Genomic DNA, 24,916 nt, shown 5'->3' with positions numbered 1-24,916 from the left:
TTATCTACTGGAGTCTCTGAATATGCTAGAAAACCACAAGCTACAGAAAAAGAGACGATGGCTTCATCAATGGATCCTCAACTCCTTACTTAATGCCTGGCATCTGAGGTATACTCAACAGAGTTGAATAAATGAATGAGTGGATGAATGTGCAAGTGAAAGGATGACTGGCTGAGTGGAAATTAAGAAACCAGAGTGGAGAGAACTCCTGAATCAGGTCATCCAAGGCTTATGGTGGGAACAGAATATTCTCATGTGGGACACTGAGAATGAATTACTTGCCATCATCCTGAGTGAAAACAGATTAAGGCCTCAAGGCCAACCACTGCTGAAAAGCTCCTGGAGCTGTAATGGTCAAACAGTATAAGTCTTCAAAAATCTCCCTGCCACACTCCAGCAGCCTTCAGGAGACAACAATAATGTCCTTTCCTGGGAACACGTGGTCTTCAAGCTCCCATACTCTCCTATGGAGTGGAAGAAGAACCAGATTTGGAGGCAGAATGACAGGATGCAAATCCTGATTCTGTATTTATAAGCTCTAATTTCTTGGAGAAGTCATTTAAATCTGGAGAGCCTCAATTTCATCACCTGTAGAATGGGAATGATTAATAAAGTCTGCTCTGCCAGGCTATTTTACATATACAGTGAATCAACCTAGGTGAATGAGTAAAGCAGAGATTCAGAAAATGTTACACTCTATCATCTATCCTTTTCCTTCAGTGATACTGTTGGCCTAGATTAGGAACCCCTTAGGGCCTCTGAGATTCCAGGGGCAGACATTTTTATCAAATCTGGCATTTTAGATGTCAGCAAAGGCCTTGGGAATACATGTGGGAGGGAGAAGGGGATGGGAAGGAGCAAGGGGTAGAACCATGGAGAAGTAAAACTAGGGGAACTTGGGGAAAGGGAATAATAGAAGACCTTGTAAACTTTGCTTATGAGAGGAGGGTAGAGAAAGGCAGTAGAAAGAGGGTGATATGGCAGCAGTTGTAGTTTAGGAGTGATCAGGGAAAGCTGGAGGAGCACTTAGAATAAGAAAAGCAGTGCTTCTTGGCTTTGACTTACACCCTTATTCATGGTGGCTTCCATGAACTAGGAACTTAATCTATTAAAAGTAAATGAGCAGGAAGCTCTCAGCCACACCCTTTGACAAAAGGAGGTGTGATTTCCTGCCACACTTCCCTCAACTGTCACCCCCAAAGACTGTCCCAACCCCATGCTGTCTTAGGAGGAGAGGGCAGACCTATGTGGAGAAAGGAAGGGTGTGGACAAGATGGATTCACTTGACGCCCACTCCCACCATGATCCCAAGCAGGTTTGCAGTAATGTCCATAAATAGCCGACTTCCTTCCAGCTAAGGCGCCCTCATGAAAGGATGTTAGAGTGAGAGGAGTAACCCAATGTAGGAATGATACTCCCACATCAAAAGACTGAAACAGTATTCAAGTTCTTTCCCCAACACTCACAGAAAAATTCTAGAGGTACCTCCACATCACTTTTACTTCCTTAAGCACTCCAGTATGTCCCTAAAAGACAAAGGTCTACTATCTCTTCCTTTAAAAATGCACATTTCTTCTCAGAGCTTCCGCTTTAGAAGCCTCCTTCAGGTCTGAGATAGCCACATGGTTGCCATGGGAACCTGCCCCTCATTTGCCTCTAATCATCAGTTCTAGAGGGATAAAACTTCAACTCTCATTTCTATTAGATGAGATCACATCAATCAGTTATACTAATTTCCTATAGTGTTTCTGAGAATTTCAGCTGGAAATAGCTTTTATGTTTTCTTAAAAGAAGCCAGTTGTTGATGCCTGTATTGCACATTGCCGCCACCCCCGCCTGCCCCTGTGAAAACCTCTCGGTTTAACACACTTCAGTCCGGTCAGATAGTGATGATGAAATTTCAGCCCATCTAGAGTGGGTTTGATCCATCAAATGTCAAAGTTGAAATGTTTATATTGTCAAACTTCCAGTGGTTTTTAAAAATAGAAGCAAGAAAAATAATCTCCGATTAGGATTACAGGTGAACTATTAGTACACAAAGTTGTCAGAGAGGCCCACTCATGTGGTACTAGCCTCACCTCCCTGTGTGTGACATCACACGGGATTGTGTCTGAGGGAAAGTGTGTTTTCTGGATTCTCGGCTTTGATCTGAAAGAAAGATGAGAAACCCTCAACCTTTCTCTCTTGCCATATTCTTCTGTGCTATTCTCTTATTACTGGGAGCTGAGGTCCATATGACAGTAGAATTGTGAACAAGTTTTTACCGAGATACTTGGGGTGAGATGGAAATTGCAGCTTCCTCTCCCTGAGATGGCTTCCAACTCCTGTTCAGGTCTTTCTGGCTTCATGATGGAGCCCACAGTCCTTCTCCCTGCTTCTGTCCTCATCGACCCTCTCGGCTATTCTCACCCCATCACAGGACTGATTAAAGTACTCCAAATGCTGACCTATGACAGTTCAAAGGGGCTTTCCCATCCCCACCTTCCTGTCCTGCCCCATACAGAGCACTGTGCTTAACATCAAGCCTTTTATAGAAGCTTAATGACAAGTGGGAGTGTTGGTCTTAGTCACTTCTGTCGTGTCCAACTCTTTGGGACTCCATGGACTGTAGCCCACCAATCTCCTCTGTCCATGGAATTCTCCAGGCAAGAATACTGGAGTGGGTAACCATTCCCTTCTCCAAGGGATCTTCCAGATCCAGGGATCGACCTGGGTCTCCTGCATTGTGGGCAGATTCTTTGCCACTGAGCCACCAGGGAAGCCCCAGAAACTTAATACATACAGACAATAAAACATGTGCATTTGCATTTTCAATTCAGGGAGAAGCTGGGTTAAGGGGCACTTCAGTGTCTGGATATTGGACAGGAAGTAGAACTAGAGTAAAGCCAGGGTCTTCAGAGAAATGCCACAATCAGTGCTCCAAGGAGACTGGCCTCTGGAGACAGGGAGAAGCAAACAAGGAAGCCAGGGTCAGGAGAGGGAACTATAAAAATGGGGAACAGCTTGCATTAAGCTGGCTCTTACTTATTTGTGATTCAGAAAGAGCCCAATGCCCCAGCACTAAAAGAGCTGTGCCCCCCTCGCTATCTTACAACGACACAAGAAAGACGGAGAGGAGACACAGACCCGTGAGGGCAATGGAACACTTCATAGGGAAGAAACCTAGAGCTACCGGCAGCGCAGTGCAGTGAATTTTATTAGTGAGCATTATCTCTCTTGCTTTCAGAAAATAAAAAATGGCCTTAATAGCTTAAGGCATCGTTACAAACAAAATATATACTGCCGCTTCCTTGTAACATTTTTCACTATAGAATAAAACAAGGCAGGTCCATCATGGACCCCATTAAAGGAGCCTTAGTTACTGAAGTATCAAAAGTATCTCGTCATTAGGTGTTCCCAAGTCAGGAAACCTGAAGAAAGTGTTATTGTGATGCCCTGAATAATAAAAGCATCTAACAAAATGAGATACTTTCTTTCCTTTGCCGTAATGACTCTACAGGCTACTAGCAGGACATACCTTGGCCCATGCCCACTCTGGATCAATAGCAACAAATCTGTAGAACAAAAGTGAGCATAGCTTGAGTCAAGGTCAATAGCCCTACATTAAATCCGAGCAAGGGAATATGAAGAATTTGACAAGTCCACAAATACAATGTCATATATCTGTATTCTTATTTGGGCTTGCCTGGTGGCTCAGACAATAAAGAATCTGCCTGCCAATGCAGAAGACCCAGGTTCTATCCCTGGATTGGGAAGATCCCCTGGAGAAGAAAATGGCAATCCACTCCAGTATTCTTGCCTGGAGAATCCCATGGACAGAAGAGCCTGGCGGGCTATAGTCCATGGGTCTGCAAAGAGTCAGACATGACTAAGTGACTAACACTTTCACATTTTCACATATGCTTATTTATTCCCTTTTTACTTTCAAAAATAATTGAAGTGGCTTACAATCAGTAAGTTCTTGGTATAATTAGATTAAAATATGTTAACAAAGAATAAAAGAAGTGCAAAGGGAGGGAGATGGAAACAAACAAAACATACTGATATCCGCCCCCCCCCCTTATTTTTAGTATACTAAAACAATCAAGCATAATTCAGAATCAAGTTTCCTGGCAACCAAGGTGAAAGTAAAAACCTAATGTCAATACTTTGATGCTAATAGTCCCATCCATAATAGCTGCTCCATGGATTTCTGCAAGATGTAACCCGTTTATCTCAAAGTCAATTAAAAAGGTTCAGTTCAGTTCAGTTGCTCAGTCATGTCCAGCTCTTTGTGACCCCATGGATTGCAGCATGCCAGGCTTCCCTGTCTGTCATCAACTCCCAGAACTTGCTCAAACTCATGCCCATCAAGTTGGTGATGCCATCCAACCATCTTATCCTCTGTTGTCCCCTTCTCCTCCTGCCTTCAATCTTTCCCAGCATCAGGGTCTTTTCTAATGAGTCAGTTCTTTGCATCAGGTGGCCAAAATATTGGAGCTTCAGCTTTAGCATCAGTCCTTCCAGTGAATATTCAGGATTGATTTCCTTTAGGATTGACTGGTTTGATCTCCTTGCAGTCCAAGGGACTCTCAAGAGTCTTCTCCAACACCACAGTTCAAAAGCATTAATTCTTCAGTGCTCAGCTTTCTTTATGGTCCAACTCTCACATCCATGCATGACTACTGGAAAAACCATAGCTTTGACACTTGTCGGCATTAAAAGGTTAGCAAGAAAATATAGTTGAACTGAACTAGGGATGTAGTGGGATTTAGGAAGTCAAGTATCTCCTATACCTCATCACAGCTGGCTGAGGACATTTCTGTGAAGCTATCAGATCAGTAGATCTTCCTAGACTTCCCATTGACAATTGGGCCTTTTTTGTCTGCCTGAGTACTACCAGTTCCCAGAGCTTCTTGGTCCTTCACATATCAGTCATACTTGAGAGGAGAACCCATCTGATGTCTGCTTCCTGGGAAGGCCCAGCTCCTAACTTTTCTTCTAGAGAATGCCCTAACATGGTTCATCTTGGAATTTTACGGTGTCATCGTTGTTGTCTGGGAATTCTCTAGATTCCCTGTTAGCTCTTTGGTATACGGCTGGTCAGTCCATCTCTCCAGAAGTGGTGGCTTGCCCTGCTCTCCCAGTCCTGAGTGAGCTCTGTGAGCTGTCTGTGGCTTCTCCCTTACCTCTGACACTCCTCCTCTCAGCAGACTCAAAATTCATTCATCTGCAGAATTTTTGTGAACCCTCTGGCTACGGTATGGAAGTAGAGGTACTTCTGTATGATGGGTTTCATTGCTTTCACTGTCTGAAAGAAAAAAGCAGACACGTTCACTAGGAGAAACAAACTTTTTCTTGGCCCCAATCTTGGAGAAGAATTTGTCATGAGGTTTTATATAAGGAGGAGCATTGAGCAATATAATAGATGATGTCCTGGAACAGGAACAAAACATGGGAAGCCAGCTGTTAACTACAAAAAAAAAAAATCAATGCACAACTGTGCATCTGGTGCTCATAAATCAAAACCTCACTGAGCTTATGATGCAGTTGCTGACACTCCAAGCCCATGACGATTTAGTCTGTGACCAGGCACGCCCCCACATGCCCATCTCAACCAATATTGCCATGATTTTAAGAATCTGAGCTCCCCAAGTTCCTATTCTCCACTCTCTTCACTGGGCTTTAGCTGAGACCTGCCAGATGTGATTAAAGCTACTTCTTGTAATAAGCATGAGGCAGAGAAGCTCGTGGTAAGAGGTTTATGGGAGTCTCTACTTCCTAGATAGGTAGCAATATCCTGTGCAAAGGAAAAGAAGATATTTGTTATGACCCTGTAACTCTTGGTTCCTTTGCCTGGCAGCCATCCCCAGTTCCTCAGCTCCCTCAGACTGCTGGATGGAGAAGGCCTTTCTCTGTCCTGAAGGGGGCTGACATGAGGGCTTCTCCTAAGAAAAGCTCCTCCTTTTCTCCACTCTCTATTTATTACCCTGGGCTTCACTTTATTGTAGCTTCATTTCCTTGAAATAGGAGGTGTCTGATTGGCAACAAAGTTGAGGAAAAGGGGATTTAATATGGAGATGGAGACAGAGAGTGTGGAATTCACCTAGAGAGGAGTTCTAGCCACCTCATTTTGTTTCTGGAGCCAGAGTCTCAGCCTTTCCCCAACTTTCCTCTGCCAGAGAAGCAACACAGGCAAGTCTTGCCTCACGCAGGTAAGACAAAGAAACAATAAGGCAACCATTTTGGAAAGAGAAGAGCGGAAGTCTTCATCTCTAAATCCTCCTTTCCTTTATACCTCTCTCTGTAGGCATAGCATGCAAGTAGAAAGACCTGTCCTCAGAAAGTAGGAATCACCTGATCCCTACTTGACTTCATTTCAACGAAATTCAAGTTTATATAACTCTTCTAACTTCATCCATGCTTATGCCTTCTGCTCTATCTCATGAGGTCCTGGCTCATCTACTCCGAGATGAAAACTACTTCCTGCTATAAGGCTACAGTTGAATGCCTTGGATGCTGTGGTCAGCTGAGTAATGGCCCCCAAAGATACTCAAGTACTAATCCTTTGAAACTCTGAATGTTATTAACGTGATATAACAATAGAGATTTTGCAGGTATGATTAAGTTAACAAACTTGCTATGAGGTTATCTGTCTTGCCCTCTGTGGCTCAGCCTATCTTGGTTACAATCTCTCCTCCCAGTATTGCTTGCATGCATGCTAAGTTGCTTCAGTCATGTTCCAACTCTGTGAGACCCTATGGACTGTGTAGCCTGCCAGGCTCCTCTGTCCACAGGATTTTCCAGGCAAGAATACTGGAGTGAGTTGCCTCATATCCCAGCCAATAAGAACCTAATATAGGAGTCCTCTGTTCTGCTTATGTCAGGAAAATTAGCCTATTCCCTCTCCTTTCCAGGCCATGAGAGATGCCCCATAGGAAGGAAAAGTCAGGGATCTACCTGAGAATATGGGGAAAGTGAGGATTTAGCCAGAGAGAAATTGTGGAGAGTCTCAGAATAGTAGAAAGTGGTTATTGAAGTGGAAGAAAGGAGTCCATGAAGGAGAAGATGAGGTCTGAAGAGAGGCTACATTTGAAGGAGTAGGGAGGGGATTTGAGGGGAAAGGCTGAGAGGGATTCACAGGCATGTGGATTGAGGGAAGATTTCTCTGCAGCTCTTAATTTCCTTCCATACACCAGTGTAATCCAATGACATGGTTTTGAAAACTCAGATAAAGACTAAGTTGAAATCACAGCTGTGCAATGTTAGGCAAGTCACTTCGCCTCTCTGAGTTTCCATTTCTCTCTTCCCTAGAGTGTGGCAGAAAAAAAAAAAAAAGATACTTGTTTCATAACGTTCTTTGAGAGAATTAAGTGAAATAAGGGACAGGACATTACTGTGGTTGCCAGGTAGTAAGCTCTTAATTAAATTAGTGGCCTGGGCCTCTTTGTGCTCAGAGAACTCCTTTTAAGCACTCTGTTTTGCTGTTATCCCATTTCCTCTTTCTTGTTTCTTTGACTTTGCACGCAGGTGAGGGCCTCTTCACCACCTACACACAGATACTGTGTAAGTTGGCTATGGTCCTGGGTTTAGATTTGGGAACATTAGTAGAGGTGAACAGAGAACAGATGTCCAAGGCCTAGAACTGGCCGAGAGAAGAGGCTATCCGGCGTAGTCACAGGTTACCATGGCAACTAATTCACATCTTCTGAGCCCGAGACACCTGACTCGGAAGAGGGAGGCTGAGAAAAGGACAGAAGAGCAATAGGGCTTATGCTGCAAGATTCTGGTGGGAGTAAGGGAAAACCTGGCAAAGGTCAGAGCCTCCACATTCACCTTGGCATCCTCAAAACATGCCTCGCCCTCTATGGCTCAGCACACCTTGGTTAGAATTTCTCCTCCCGGAATTGCTTCCACTTAAAGTAATGTGTTCACAAACCTCTGAACACCCCTTACAAGAAGGGAATTAGAACTGGAACCCAAGTGAGTGGGGATAGTTCTTTTTCTATATCCCTGAACTGAATGTTTAAAGCCACTAAGTCATCTCAGGCTTGAACACTTCTTTGAGTATTTAACAAATCCTCTGCAATGAAAACTTAGACTGTTAAGGAAATACTTTTAGAGTTCTATGCATGCATGCATGTGTGTATACATGTGGATGTGTGCGTGTGTTTGTGTCAAATATGAGTTAGAGTGCTGTCTACAGTTAAGTGAGAGGATTGAAAAATGAGGTGAGTGGTTACTGCTAAACTAACAGCTTCCCACTTCACCAGTCCACCTAGAGCCAAGCTTGGCTCACAGGCTCTTACAATAAAGCAAGTAGGTCACAGATAGAAAGATGGGGAGGACACTTCTTGGCTGTGGCTTTGGTCTTTGCCATTTGGGCAGTGAAGACCAGGCTAGCAAGGACTCTTTCACTGAACACTTCCTCTGTTTCCAACTACAGCAGTCCACTGTACTTCCTTTATTTTTTGGTATCTGTGTGTGTGCACACGTGTGTGTGCACATGTGTGTGTGCATGCTAAGTTGCTTCAGTCGTGTCCAACTCTGTGCGACCCTATGGACTGTAGCCTGCCAGGCTCCTCTGTCCACAGGATTCTCCAGGCAAGAATACTGGAGTGGGTTGCCATGCCTTCTCCAGGGAATCTTCCCTACCCAGGGATCAAACCTGTGTCTCTTGTGTCTCCTGCATTGGCAGGCTGGTTCTTTACCACTAGTGCCACCTGGGAAGCCCATGGATGTGTATCCCTCTTAAAATTTCTCTAAACTTGAGAAAATCCACCACCCCTTGATGAAAGAAAAAGGTCATGGATTTTGGAACCAGGAAAATTTGAGTTCACACTTTAGCTCTTGTGTGAGAAAAATATACATCAATTGCGAGTTGTGTGAATTTGTGTGAGTAGATTCTGACCCTCAATTTATTAATCTGTAAAATGTAGGTAATACTACACATACTGAAACATTGTGAAGCTTACCAACAATACATGTAAAGTGCTGCACATAAAAAATGATATTCAATAGCAACCTGGTTTGAAGGAAATTGTATAGGCTTTATATTAAGAAAGCCCTGAGCTTATATCCCAGCCCTACTACTTATGATTAAGCAACCTCAGGCATCTCATAAAATATTTATTAGTGTATCAGTTTGCTATGTTTTGCCATGAGCATTCTTGTTCATGTATTATGTTTTAGTTAACTAATGTATATTAGTATTTGGTATTGGTATCTTTAGTATATATCTAGAAGTGGAATTGCTCATGGGGTATGCATATGTCTAGCTTTAGTATATATTTTTTGCCAAAGTTTTTCAAAGTGGTTGTGCTGATTTACACTCCCTCAAGCAGTGTATGGTATCGTTTATCTTTCCCATCTTAGCCATTCTGATGGGTGTTTTTCTGCAATATTTTTATTCATCTTCTGTGACATCACAGCTCATGTTTCATAGTAGTTGTTCTAAATCTTGTTCACTTATTCACTTATTTATTAAAAAAATATTTATTGAGCACTCTATGTACCAGGTATTGTGCCAGTTCCTGGGACTCAGTCCCATGCCCACTCTCCTTCCTTTCTCTGGATAAGTTAATGCATGGTACACAAATTTCCTTGAAAATTCAGAGTGCTTCTAGTTTAATGCCATCTCTCCATCTCCATATACTTCTGTAACTTTAGTTGATCTCTTTCTCTTTATTTTTAATTTTTCAAAGAAATAGATATCGCTCCCATATTTGCCAAAGCAAGCATTCCACCTATGTCTTGGACCTACCCTTTCTTACATTCATCAGGATCTTGTTGCAGTCACTATTAACCCTTGACTTGACACCAAATCTTTAATCTCTACATCTGCACTTGAGATTGTTAGTTAATAAATATTTCCTTCAGCTAACAAACTTGTTAGGATCATGCTTACACTAAGAAGCCCTTTTGGGACTTCCCTGGTGGTCCAGTGGCTAAGACTCCATGCTCCCAATGCAGAGGGCCCAGGTTCAATCCCTGGTCAGGGAACTAGATTCCACATGCCACAACTAAAGATCCTGCATGCCACAACTAAGACCCAGCACAGCCAAATAAATAAAAACAAGCATTTAAAAAGCCCTTTCAATAGTCCTAGCACCCCTTAAGTATCTATTTTGCTCCTTTAGTTTCACCGCAAAAACTCTCCTGGGCATTTTCTACACCAGTGTGTGACCTCTACTCTCCCTCTTTCTCATTCCCTTGAAATCTGGCTCTGTTATGGAACTGCTCCTTGTCAGCCACTAAAGATCTTCTAATCATTCAAATCGATAGTATTATCTGATCTTACTTCTTTTCTGACTCCACTACCATATTAACAATGCTGATCACTCAGCCCTCTTGAAATCCCTTTCTCACAATTTGCTGTTTCTCTCGCCTCCCTAAAGACAATCTTTCATCTACCACCATTATAACTGTCCCTCTTTGCCATTTCAGGTTAAGGGAGGCATTCCTTTAAGCTTTTACATTTGACTATTGTCTCTCCCCCAGTTCATCTCATTCATTTCTATAGTTGCAAAGATCACTTTTTAGAAATTTCTCCCAGTTTCAGTCTCAAGTCCAAACTTCTCTTCAAGGTAGCCATCCCACAACTGTGACTGGCATTACCATTGCTTTCTTTTTTTTAACTGGAGGAAAATTGCTTTACAATGTTATGTTGGTTTCTGCCATACAACAATGCAAATCAGCCATAATTATACATATATCACCTCCCTCTTGAGCCTCCCACCCCATCCCTTTAGGTCATCACAGAGCCCCAGGCTGGGCTCCCTGCATTACTATTCTTCTAGATAAAAAGCTTCCAAACCTGTGTCCCATATTTAATTTCTAGCCCCCCCCCCCCCCAAAGGCCCACATCCTGTTAGTCATGAATTGCTTTTTCTTTTCCCTTCACAATGTCTCTCCTCTGTCCATTTCCTTCTTTGGCTTCCTTAGTTCAAGTGCTTAATACACAACCTTACACCCAGACTATTGTATTGCAATAGCCTCTTAACTGCCTCCAGTTTCTCTCTTTGCCCATCCATCCTCCACACTGCTGACAGATTAATCTTCCTAAAGCACCACTTTAAAATCTCCCATGGTTTCCCATTGTTTACAGATCCAGACCCCGCACCTTACAAGTCAATAAGGTGCTCCGCAGTTCAGCTGCAGCTGTCAATCCTGCTTTCCATATGCTCTGTGCCATTGAGCCACACTCTGCTATCATGCCTTTCCATGACCTGACTTGCAAATAGTCCATTGGTTAGTTGCACGCATGGACTCTGAACTCAGATAGGCTCAGGTTCAAAACGCAGCTCTGCCACTTCATAGTTGTGTAATGTTGGATAATCTATATAGCCTCTCTGGTCTGAGTTTTCTCATCTATAGAATAGGGACAATGATGGAATCCTGCTTCATAGGCTTATTATCGGGATTAAATGAAGCAATGCATCTAGACTGCTTCACACAGTGCTTGGTGCATAGAAAATAGTAACAGGCGGGGGACAGGGTTTTATCCATATTATACCCCCCTCCTCTGTCTCTCTGCCCACTTCATTTCTTCCACCTTGAATGTCATCTACCAATTTCACCTACTGGTCTTTTGTACTGTTTACGCAACTCCTCAAATGCGATATCTTTTAGGAAGTCTTCTCTGCTTCCTTTAACTCAAGCACTTCACTTGAATCTCTCTTTTGGCCATTTTCATCCCACCTGGGAACAAAGTCATCAGCCTTCTGTGCCAGACTGAAAGCTCTTTTCTGCCTTAACTGTATTCTAATCACGTCTGTATTGCTCACTGCACCTACCACAGTAGGTGATACAGAAGAGGAACTTAGTAAATATACTGACTGTGGTTGGAAATCACGTGATTAACTGGAGCGGGATCAGAGATAGGTGCCCCATGACTGTGAAGTGATTCAAGTTGCTCGTGGTGGTTCTAGCACCCTCTTTCTGTTCTTCCTTTCTTCCCCTATATCCTGTTCCCAGTTATTTTCTTTCCCATCTGGTTTATCTCCTGTCCTTAGTCTTGCTAGTGCGCACCATGGCCATTATTTAATCCTGCTGATGGCCCTTGAGGGCAAAGAGGTTCCTATGACAACCTCACATCTTGTCCCTTTGTCCTTACCACTTAAGCTTTGATGAAAACCACCCTCCTATCTACTACAGATTGTTACAAGAGCGGTTCATTAAACTTATGATCCAATTCTCCATCTGGAACCTGTGATAAAAATACAGAGCAGGAAATCAGGCTCCTTTATGTAATGGCACTTACTAGCCTGCCCGGATATCAGTCACCACTCGATATCAATAACATTCTTCAGCTCATGAAGATTGCCTAGCTGAAACTTTGCTTTTAGTCTATAACTAAACTTTGAGAACTAGCTACTCAATTTTCAAACTTTCTTTCCTTGGCCTCTCCAAAATGAGTCCTTTTAAGTACAAAACTATGTCCACGTTCAACCACCTGTAAGCTTGATTGGTGTCCTCTGAATTTTCAACTATTCACCAAGCCATGTAATTACTGAGAGAAATAAGATATGGCCAGGCCTTTGAGTCCAAGAGGTGTACAGTCTTGTAAATAAAGCTTTTATGAACTTTAAATTTTACATGCCACTTGTTGAGAAACATTGGTTCTCTCACCTCCTGGCTTATAAGCACAGCACCAGAATCACTCTGGCATTCCAACTGCCTTTCTTTGCCATGACAGAAGTTTTCATCTTTTTTTTTTCTCTTTCTTCATCAAAGAGACAAAAGGGTAGGGAGAGGAGGAACTAATATTCGTTGAACACTTCTTTTAGCAGATGTTTTGCATAAAAGGCATTTGCTTTTAAACTACACAACAACCTAATGAGTAGGTATTGTCCTTATTTTGCAGATGACATAGCTGAAGTGCATTGAATTTACACAATTTGTCCAAGGTCACCTAGCTAGCAAAAGACCAAGTTGGGATTTGATGGTATTTCTGGCTTAAAAGCACATCATAATCTCTCCACTCTACTGCACTACTATCCCTGTGTAAATCAATACCTGTACTCCAGAGTAAATCTCTTTTTCTCGGCACTAGCACAGAAGATTGGGTTCTTTCCACAGGCTCTGGTATCACATTTCCTCACCACTAGCCCCATTCTGTGATCCTCCACTACCAATGGATGTTAGAATGCTTTCTCCAACTTCCTCATCTACTCTGAATTGAGTCCTCTGTGTAGACATCGTCTTTGAGAACCTGAAAAATCTATCTTCTCTATCACTTGATCACCCTCAAAATGAATTCCCTCATGTTTACCCAAAGAAAGTAAGAAGGGCCCTAAAAATGCACCTAGTGAATTTCCCAAGATTGCATTCTAGAAAGAATGAGGCCATTTTTTGCTCTTAATGGCTTCCTTAGAGAAAGAGGTAACACTGTTCTGAAAAAGAAGGAGGGGAGGAAGAAGAAAAGGAGAATAAGCAGAAGGAGGAGAATAACAACTTCTTGAATTTGTCTTCAGTTCAGTCGCTCAGTCGTGTCCAACTCTGCAATCCCATGGACTGCAGCATGCCAGGCCTCCTTGTCTACCACTGACTCCTGGAGTTTACTCAAACTCATGTCCATTGAGTCGGTGATGCCATCCAACCATCTCATCCTCTGTTGTCCCATTCTCCTCCCGCCTTCAATCTTTCCCAGCATCAGGGTCTTTTCAAATGAGTCAGCTCTTCGCATCAGGTAACCAAAGTATTGGAGTTTCAGCTTCAGCATCAGTCCTTCCCATGAATATTCAAGATTGATTTCCTTTAGGATGAACTGGTTGGATCTCCTTGCTGTCTCAAGGACAGCAAGACTGTCCTTGACTGTCTCAAGACTCTCAAGAGTCTTCTCCAACACCACACTTCAAAAGCATCAATTCTTCAACATTCAGCTTTCTTTATAGTCCAACTCTCACATTCACGCATGACTACTGGAAAAACCATAGCTTTGACTAGATGGACCTTTGCTGGCAAAGTAATGTCTCTGTTTTTTAATAAGCTGTCTAGGTTGGTCATGACTTTTCTTCCAAGGAGCAAGCATCTTTTAATTTCATGGCTGAAGTCACCATCTGCAGTGATTTTGGAGCCCCAAAAAATAAAGTCTGTCACTGTTTCCACTGTTTCCCCATCTATTTGCCATGAAGTGATGGGACCAGAGGCCATGATCTTAGTTTTCTGAATGTTGAGTTTTAAGCCAACTTTTTCACACTCCTCTTTCACTTTCATCAAGAGGCTTTTTAGTTCTTTGCTTTCTGTCATAAGGGTGGTGTCATCTGCATATCTGAGGTTATTGATATTTCTCCCAGCAGTCTTGATTCCAGCTTGTGCTTCATCCAGCCCAGCATTTCTCATGATGTACTCTGCATGTAAGTTAAATAAGCAGGGTGACAATATATAGCCTTGATGTACTCCTTTCCCGATTTGGAACCAGTCTGTTGTTCCATGTCCAGTTCTAACTGTTGCTTCTTGACCTGCATACAGATTTCTCAGGAGGCAGGTCAGGTGGTCTGGTATTCCCATCTCTTGAAGAATTTTCCACAGTTTGCTGTGATCCACACAGTCAAAGGCTTTGTGTGGTAGTTTGAGCATTCTTTGGCATTGCCTTTCTTTGGGATTGGGATGAAAACTGACCTTTTCCAGTCCTGTGGCCACTGCTGAGTTTTCAAAATTTGCTGACATATTGAGTGCAGCACTTTCACAGCATCATCTTTTAGGATTTGAAATAGCTCAACTGGAATTCCATCACCTCCACTAGCTTTGTTTGTGGTGATTCTTCCTAAGGCCCACTTGACTTCACATTCAGGGATGTCTGGCTCTAGGTGAGTGATAACACCTTCATGATTATCTGGGTCATGAAGATCTTTTTTGTGTAGTTCTTCTTTGCCTTACCAAAGGGATTTTAGGGGTGTAGTGGTAGATCCTTCCCTAATGCTATTTGAAACCCAGAAAAATTTGGGTCCTATGTTAACAGATTATGATAATTGGGAATAAAGACCAGTTTAAATTGTAGGAATAACCCTATTTAAGAAAATCTACTACCTAAAAGTCTATACTTATAAAACAGAGATAGAGCAATTGGACAAGTAGTCATAATACAAAATACTCCTCACTCTTCAAAAATTTGCTACAGGACTTCTTTTCTTAGAAAGGCCTCCTGATCAATTAGAAATTCAAGTAGTATTACAAAACTTAAAAGATATAATACTTTTAAGGAGCACACTTACTCTATAATTCAAGATATACCCATAGTGGGACTAAGCATGCAGCAAGCATTTAGTAATTATTTTCTGACTGAATAATAAAATGGAAATCTGAAACACAACTATTTCCCTCTGAGTATATTCAATAACTTGAATTAATATTGCTTTAAAAGGTTGTCAAATATCTGAGGTATTTGCTTTAATGAATAGACATAAATCATTTGCAATCAGCAATATTGATTTATACTATGTGTGCTTGATTCTCTTAAAGAGTCTTAAGTACGACCCTTGCAACCTTGTTTACAATATTAATTTTCTCAATATATTTTTCCTTTATAGCTAGTGCAATAGTGAAGGTATGTAGATCACTATTCAGACAATTCCAAATTCATAATGAGTTAAAGAAATTAACCACAAATCAAAGTCTGAAAAGAGTGACTGACATTTTTAAGGGGATCTCCTAGTAGTCTTGAACCAAAAGGAGAGAGTAGAAGTTTGAAAACACTTTTTATTATTAGCTGTTGATTTATTACTGAACATACTCAAGAGGAAATAGTTGTATTTCTGGATCTTTAGCTTATTTACGCAGCAAACAATTGGTGCTAACTATGTGCAAAGATTTCCATCACAGATCTATATTCAGTTTTATACTAAGTAAGCACCTCAAAAATAGATGTGCATTTTAACACAAATTAAAGAGAAAATATTTTGAAAGGAAACTTAGAAATACTGAACTAGAGGTGGAGAGAAAGGAAAATGGTTCAGAGATAATATGAAAGTGGGATCAACCACGGTGGAAGGTACCAGAGAAAGAAAGAGGAACCGTAGCTTCAGATCAAGCTTTCCCAATATCCCAGCGTTGCTGAAGGTTGGCCCCATTCATCACAACCGGGAAGTCTGGCTTTCAGAGTAGTAACTGGCTGCTCTGACCTAGCAAACTTCAGAGTTTAGGATTTGGTAAGAAATTCATTGGCACGAGACATTCTGTATGCTCTCTGTATACTTGACCATTTTAACTTCCCCAGTGCAAGGAGAAAACACTACCCATGGGAAACAGGCTAAAGGGAAATTGATTTTCATAAGAACATATTGAGCAAACAGGTAGGACCTGACTCCCTAATGGGAAGAAGCAAAGGCAGGATATTAAGCTGGGCAGTTAGACCAGCAGCTAGACTGAGAATGCTCTTGATGGGGGATCCTTATTCTCTGTCAAGATGAAGCTGTCCAGATCATAGGGTCATAAGCCAGCCCCTCTGTAGAGGAAAAGGCAGTGAGAGGTAAGAAAAATCTCTCTGGACTTCTGTCAAGAGTGACCATTTTAGAGCTTGCAGATTTTGGCAGGGATGGGAAAAGTGTTATACCAATAAACATTTATTAAGATCTTACTGGGGACTCATGTCTTATGGCAGATTATGTGAAGGAGATCAGAAGAGAACAAAATACTGTAAGATTGTACCTAGCTTTGAGACATTATTAATAACAATTTTGTTAGGGAAACAACTGAAGAATAATCACACACACAGGTACACATTGTCAAATGAAAATGAGATTGAGCACTTACAGCGTGCTAGGCACCTCACCAATACTTCATATGGATTTTCTCATTTAACTCTAATGAAAACACTATGAGGTGGTTTTATTATTATAATTATTCTCTATTTTACAGCTGAGAAAATTGAAGCACCAAGAGGTTAAGTTACTTGTTCAGAGTCACACAGTGTATGTGGTGGAGCCAGAACGGAGACTCAAGTCTGTCTGACACAAAAGATCAGGCTCTTAACTGCTACAGTATACTCCTTTCCTGTGACATGAAAAATTTGGTACAGAGCAAAGACACCATGGGACTGTGACTATTGCAGCATCCTAACCACTGTGAATCTGTCAAGATCAGCAAAGAAGAGGAGTCTAGGAGCAGAAAGCTTCAAAAAGAAAATGTGAGTGGTGACAGAAAGTGTTCTTGAGTGATACAGGGTGGGGATTAGAGAGCAGTGAGGAAGAGGAGTACTGAGGTTTCTCCATTGTTAGAGCCAGACACCAGGACGATGAGGGAAAGATGCAAAAAAATAAATGTCACCACTACTCAAACGCATAGCACCATGAGTATATGAACAGGTAAATATTGGAAAGATGGATCAGATTGTTTCAGTTCTCCTGGATATAAGGATGTGGAGCAGGCATGGGAAGTCTAGCACATGCTATTTTTTGACTCAGAGGACAAGATGAACATAAGAAGTCAACTAGAAGAATATAACTGGCTAGAAAGTAAGCCCCTCATTCAAACTGGATATTTGGCATTGTGGAGAGCCAGTTTTTCAAGGATGGTTTATTGACAGAATGTTTTCAGGATTCCACCAATTTCAGATTTTTGCTATAAAGTAACAACTAGAGTCTATGTTGAGGTAAAGAGAAATTTAGGTGTTTACACAGTTTATTTAGACCCCCCCCCCAAATTTTTGTATGCAATATCTTGACAGTGGGGAATGAAAGGATGAGCCTATTACTCTTTGCACTACTCACTAGGAAAATTGCTGCCATTCTGCACATTTAGGCTATGTGCACATTATGACATATCACATATCTTTTGGCCCAAGATATTTCCTGGCCCATTCACTGTCTATCATATTGACAAATGGAACAGAACAGGAGAAAAAGTATTTGGCACCAAAGAATGTAGTTGAATTAGAAATATCTGTCACCAGGTCTCAGTAATGCCTATCTCCCAGTCTGTTTCCTGGGTCTCAATAATGTTTGTTCCAGGCATCTCAACAATGCCTCTCTCCAGGTTTCAATAATGTCTATCTCTAGGTCTTAAGATGCAAAAACAAATAATGAAATCAATCCCCTGGACACCAAGGGGTTACTTGTGTTAATGTACAATTCCTCTAAAAAAAATGAAAAGAAAGTGAAGTCGCTCAGTCCTGTCTGACTCTTTGTGACCTCATGGACTGTAGCCTACCAGGCTCCTCCATCCATGGGATTCTCCAGGCAAGAGTACTGAATGGGTTGCCATTCCCTTCTCCAGGGGATCTTCCCAACCCAGGGATCAAACCCAGCTCTCCCGCATTGCAAGCAGATTCTTTACCTTCTGGGCCACCAGGGAAGCCTAAAAATAGTGAGCTGTCTATAATGTTCCACCAGTTGTGTTCAAAGGAAAATAAACTTTAAATCACATTTTCCTGCTGCATGGCACAACCTTGAATTATTCAAGAAAGACACTACTTATATATTAGGTGCAGACAAATACTGTTTGATTCCACTTATACAAGGTACCTAGAATAGTCAAATTCATAGAGTCAGAAAGTACATTGGTAGATGCTAAGTTCCAGGGGGTAGATGTGGGGTGGGGAGGAGGAGTTAGTGTTTAATGGGGACAGTTTCAGTTCAGGAAGGTGGAAAATTCAGGAGATGGATGATGGGAGAGTTGCACAACAATGTGAATGTACTTAGTGCCTGAACTGTACAGTTAAATATGGTTAAAATAGTATGTTTTATATTATGTGACTTTTACCACAATTTTTAAAAATTAAAAAAAGAAAGACACTACTTATAGAGAGAGTTGATCAAAAAAATCAACTTCATCTATTGATAAAAGAGACAGTATAGTACTACTTAAGGATTTCTTCTCTGCTCTGCTCTTTCAAAGGCTCTGCTCTGGGTAGTTTTCCTGTTCACCAGCCTAGTATCTCTCAGATATCACTTTCAGGAACAGGTTTATATGTGCTTAGACTAAGGGATGACCTAAACAGTAAGGACTAGGCTGCCAAGATGATCTTCTGCACCTACTAATTATCCCTGATACCATTGAACAATTGCTCTTGATACCAGTATAGTATGACTTTGGGGAGAATAAAGAGCTAAGGGCACATTTGTGTATCATGTGTTTGTTGCTTTAAAAAAAAATGGATAGAGTTGGGAGTCTGAAGAAAGCGAGAGCACTGAGTTTCTAATTGTTTTAAGATATATGACAAGATGATTTACTATATGTATACATTATGAAATGATTACCACAATCAAATTAACACATCCATCACCTCACTTAAGTCTCCTACTTTTTTGGGGTGAGAGCACTTACCTAAGCTTTTAGCAAATTCAAGTATACAATGAAATACAATTAACTATTGTCACCGTGCTGTACATTATTCATCTTATAACTGAAAGTTTGTACCCTATGACCAACATCTTCCCATTCTCCCCACCCCACGTACCTAGCCCCTGATAACCATGTGTCTAGTCTCTGGATCTATGAGCTCACCTTTTTTAGATCCCACATATAAGTGGATTCATACAGCCTCTGTCTTTCTCCATCTAACTTATTTCACTTAGCATAATGCCCTCTAGGATCATCTATATTGTTGCAAATGACAGGAATTTCCTTTTTAAGGCTGAATAATATTCTATTGTATGAGTGTACCACATTTTCTTTGTTTATCCATCAGTGGACATTTAGGCTGTTTGGTATCTTGGCTATAATGAATATTGCTGCAGTTAACATGGGGATGCAGATATCTCTTTGAGATATTGATTTCATCTCCTTTGAATACATACACTGCAGTGAATTTGATGGATCAGATGATATCTGACAGGTATAGTCAGATCATTGCTCTCCTTATCAAGCTGTATATTTCTCCCTTCCTGCATTAATCTTCAGCCATTCTTCAGATTCCTCCTCATCACCCCTTTTTCCAAGAGGATTGATTCTAGAAGAGGTAATGAGTTCGGGCTCATTCTCTAGTCTCTCACTTCCTAGTTATGTTGCTGCACTTCGATTTCATTGCTGTACTTTTGCAACTATTAGCATCTTGAAGATGGTGCAGAAGGTAAATTTGGATGATTTTATTTTACACTGGGCACCAAACAATTTTTCATGTTAATGAATATTTTTTTTGCAATTATAAGGACATAAGAAAATTAATACCAAGGCAAGTCATGATTAAGGGAACATCAAGGGAAAGGGGGAAAGGGCATATGTTTAATTAGATTTTCTGGGTAACTAAAGGGTAAGAACAAAGCTGTTTTCTATTGTATTTGCTTAAAAGAAATATTCCACTAAGCTATCTGAGTCCACTGTTCAGACTTAGGAAATCAAGTATAATGATATACTTGAATCACTCTTTACTGATTGAGGATTTTTCAGAGCTTCCAGCCATTATTCTGAGCATTAATTTTGATTGGTCAGAACTACAAATAAAATGAAGAGAAGAAGAGTAGAACTAAATGTATTCTGACCCCAGAATATCTCCTAAAAATTGTTTCCTTGACTAAGCTTGCTTCATTATCTCTTTCATGCACACAAAGGCAAAATGAGACATAACAAAATTAAAAAAGAAATCTCAGATCATTGAAAGCTCTGGGTAGTTGGGTTGCCATTAACGAAGGCTTCTCAGAGACTCACAATGAAGAGAGTCTAACAGTCCCGCGTGGAATTTGCTTTCCTATGCACAAGATGCTCCTGGTATGCAGTTGCTAACCCTGCGCTTTGAGCAATTTCTGCAGAGAGTAAAGGTTACACTGACATGTTCACTCTCTTCCTTGGTCCTTTTTGAAAACAAGGACATGAATTTGTCAGACTTTTCCTTAAGCTTGTTGTGTGGCCACAGTGGGAGCCCTGTCTCTCAGGGCTGAGACTCTGTCTGTTACCAGATTCCTGAACCACAGGAGGGCTAAAACTGTCATCGCAGCAATGGATCATAACCCACAAGATCTAACAAAAAGAAAGGAAGGAAGAGAAGAAGGAAGGATGGATGGATGGAAAGAAAACAAAAGAAAATGCCCCTCAAACTAAATTACCTACTTGATCCTCAGGAAAAGAGGATCACCTATACAGTTGCTTAAGCCAGAAACTAGGATTCATCCTTAATTCCTTCCTGTCCTTCGTGTCTTCTGCTAATGCAGTTTGTCTGCAACCATTGTCATTTCACTACTTCTTTTTAATTGGAGGGTAATTGCGTTACAATATTGTGTTGGCCTCTTCCATACATCAACATGAATCAGTCACAAGTATTACATAGTCCCCTTCCCTCCTGAACCTCCTTCCCATCTCCCACCCCATCCCACCCCTCTGGGTTGTCACAGAACACTGGGTTGAGCTCCCTGTGGTTAGTAAAGCATAATATACATACAGAAAATATATATATATATATATACATACATACATACATATATTCTACTATGTAAAAAGTCTTAAAATTAATTTACCTTACTCCATCCCAACTTGATCTCCATCTCTTACCTGTATTACTATATTAGCTTCCTCACCAGTTTTCTCCCTTTCCCTTTTGGTCCCTTACAGTCATTATCCACATAGAAGCCTGTGGGATCTTTTCAAAATGTAAATCAGATATACATTCTACAAACTCACCTCTTATCACTCTTTCCCTCACCTGTAGACCTCCAGTTACAGTTCTTGTTTTTGCTGTTTGCTTATTAGTTCTAATGCTTCTAGTTGTCAAGTGCAAGACCTTCGCACATGCTCTCTGTCTACCTGCAACACCTCCCCTTGGTCCATATTTATCAGATCTCAGCTGAAATATGACTTCTTCTTCAGAAAGATCTTCCCTGAGCATCTTACCAAAATGAAGTCACCTCTCCCTGTATTGTTTTTTATATTAAGACCCAGTTTTTCTCCCTCATAGAATTGATTGCAATAGTAGTGTTACTGTTATTTTTAAGATCACCTCCACTAGTAGGATGTAAGTTCTGAAAACAGTGAGACCATTACTTTTCTGTTCATAATTTTATCTCCAGTGCCTACCTAGCCCAAAATATGACACATAGTAGGTGTTTAAAAATATGTGCTGAGTGAATGACTGACTGACTGAATGAATAATATTCTGAGCTGAAACCTCTCTTTTGCCATATTAATGTCTTCACTGCAAGAAAGAGAGGATGGGCAAGGATTTAGGAAAGCTGGTATGCCTTTGAATTTGGAGGCATTTAAAGACTATACCTGTAAATCAAAAGGGAAAAATCAAGCTTATTCATTATTAACTAATGAGACTTAGAATTGAATGATAAAAATCTAATGATGCTAATTTCAGTTCTGAATGCTGGCTGCCAGTCTCTGAAGACAGGGTAAAATGGTAAGTAATAGGACACTGCAGCTTAATCCCCCAATTAGGAAGCAGTCATCACCCCCAGGGACAACTCCACTTGCTGATTGATTTTCTTTACGCATTGTAATTATATTCAGTACCACCTTAGGCTCCTTGAATGTCCTGGAGATCCCCACTAGAGGTGGACCTTCCTTGACACAAGCCCAGTGTATTAACAATTTATATTAGCACAAAGGATAAATTATGGAGGAATTCTTTCATGTCACAGAAGCATTCTTAATGAGTTCTTTGAATAGGCAGTTCCCCTAGTGGATTTAAAATAGGATTTCATTTACAAAAATTTGACTTAGTTGTAACCTTTTAGGGACATGTTGTCATCACCTCAAGCAAAGCAGCAAAGATGGCTTTGCTCTAGTTCCTGGCCACAGACTGAGCCTTCAGCCTACAACACCAGCTGAACCAAGCCCCTACCTCTGGCCTCGCATTTACCTCTAAGTTAGGCCGCAGCACAGATTGATTGTTAATTCTATTGCATGGTTCAAGCACGAAGACCAGACAACCATTTCACAAATTTGGGTCTTTGAGCGTGGTGGGGGAGGTGTGCTTGTGGGGATGGGGGAGGTGCCTTCATGACTCACTGCTAACCCATCCCTGCTACTGGAGAAAAATAACTCTAAATGCACATCCTACTGCTTGTGAGTCAGGAATGTCATTTTCATTTATGAAGGATGGAACATTATTTTTCTCTAACATTTCAAGTGAATAACTTTACATACATTTTCCCCTCAATTTCCATAGGAATTTGATGCCATGGAAGCAGTCAGCTACATGTCCCCAGAGCCTGGCAGAAACTCTTATTTTTCTTACAGGTACTTTAAGATCAATAGTCCTGAATTCCCCTCCTCCCTCCAATTACATTCTTGGTGAAACCCGCCCTGATTTAGGGGTCTGGGGGGAGATGGGGTGATGTGAATTCCAGTGTTATTTTATAATTTTAGAGTCACATTTCCATTGAGTCTTAAAAGCCGAGTTTCAGAAGTTGAGAGAAGCTTTCTTGCCATGTCCCCATTAAGACATGTTTGCCTCCCACTGTGAGACTCCCAAAGGTAGATTCATCACCGGTTATGTCAAGGAAAAGAATGGAAAAGAGCAAAAGAGACATCCTCTCTGTTAACTCTCCAGGGCATAGCTTCTGATTTCTCTGTGGCTATTAGGTAAATACACCTAGTAGAACAAAACAGAAAATTTATTCCAGACGAGAAAAACCAGGGTCTTTGAGTTTTATAATATATGACATATCCGATGGTGTTACCCACCTCCAGTAGCATGGTTCTTTTTCCAACTGGCTATATGTCTCTCCTTTCCTCAGGTCTAATGCGTGAATCTCACAGATATGGGTAATCTGACCACAATCAAAGAATTCCTCCTGCTGGGATTCGGGAGTCTCCATGGGTTACAGTTTTTTCTTTTTGGGATATTTCTGGGAATGTATGTAGTGACTTTGCTGGGGAACCTTCTTATCCTTATCGTCATTTCTCTTGATCGTAACCTCCAAACCCCCATGTACTTTTTTCTGTCCAATTTCTCCTTCCTTGAGATCTGGTACACTACCTCTATTGCTCCTAAAATGCTGCAGACCCTTCTTTTCGGTCCCAAGATGATTTCTTTTGTGGGCTGTGTGGTCCAGTTTTACTTCTTCGGTTCCATGGCAGTAGTTGAGTGCTTCCTTCTGACTGCCATGTCTTACGACCGCTACCTTGCCATCTGCAGCCCCCTGCAGTACCCATCGCTCATGAACCTCCACACGTGTGTCCTGCTTGCGGGCGGGTCTTGGCTGGGTGGCTTCCTAACGCCTGTGGTCACTGTTGCCATGACTTTTCAGCTGCCATTCTGTGCAACCTATAAGATCGACCACTTCTTCTGTGACCTGGCCCCTGTGCTGAAGCTGGCCTGCTCTGATACTGAGACCGTGGAGAAAACCACCTTCCTCCTGGCTTCCTTCGTCACCATGGTGCCCTTCTTACTCACCGTAGCCTCCTATATGCACATTGTGGCTGCTGTCCTCAGGATTCCATCAGCTGCAGGAAAGCAACGAGCCTTCGCCACCTGTTCCTCTCACCTCACAGTGGTCACTCTGTACTACGGAGCACTGGGAACAGTGTATGCCATCCCCTCAGCAACCCAGACTGCTGTCCTGAACAAGACCTTCTCCTTGTTCTACACTGTGGTCACTCCCATGGTCAACCCCATCGTGTACAGCCTGAGAAACAAGGATGTTCAAAAGGCAGTGAGGCAGCTTATGAGTCAGTGGGCATCTGCTAAGGGGAGCTCAGGGCCCCCACCACCCCCAGGGAGCCTTTTTGTTCTCAGAACAGCCTGGGCTTCTATGAAGGACGCCAGGCACTAGGCTGAGTACTTGGGGGCTCAGCCCACTGCTGCTCCCTCCTTCAAGGGAAAGAGCCAAAAGCGTAGGAACCCTTCCTGAATCCTTACAGACCGAATATCCATGGGAATTCCAGTTTAATCCTTGCATGGTAAAATAAGTTTGTGAGACAAGTGACTCTTTCGGGCTCTTCTACCACGCCTCTTAGAGGAAAGTTCAAAAACACCCAAATTTGCTTGCTACAAAAGTCTATCTCTCAAAAAAAAAAAGTCTATCTCTCTGTCTTTGTCCTTGTCTCCCTTGCTGTGTGT

General features: G+C 41.6%; 1 protein-coding gene and 1 non-coding gene across 2 annotated transcripts; both read left to right on the top strand.

Moving 5' to 3' along the window:
* Positions 1–9,908: 9,908 nt before the first annotated feature.
* On the top strand, positions 9,909–9,981 carry TRNAW-CCA (transfer RNA tryptophan (anticodon CCA)). The gene has a single exon. It is a non-coding gene; the product is annotated as a tRNA-Trp (tRNA).
* Positions 9,982–23,615: 13,634 nt separating this feature from the next.
* LOC110134972 (olfactory receptor 6N1-like) lies at positions 23,616–24,629 on the top strand. Its single transcript, XM_020889744.2, has one exon. The coding sequence runs from the start codon at positions 23,616–23,618 to the stop codon at positions 24,627–24,629; it is 1,014 nt and encodes a 337-aa protein (XP_020745403.1).
* Positions 24,630–24,916: the final 287 nt, after the last annotated feature.

This window comes from Odocoileus virginianus, unplaced genomic scaffold (genome assembly GCF_023699985.2).
Source record: "Odocoileus virginianus isolate 20LAN1187 ecotype Illinois unplaced genomic scaffold, Ovbor_1.2 Unplaced_Scaffold_2, whole genome shotgun sequence".
Classification (NCBI taxonomy): Eukaryota; Metazoa; Chordata; class Mammalia; order Artiodactyla; family Cervidae; genus Odocoileus; species Odocoileus virginianus.
Note: the sequence above shows the minus strand (reverse complement) of the source record. Positions and strands in the feature narration are given on the sequence as shown.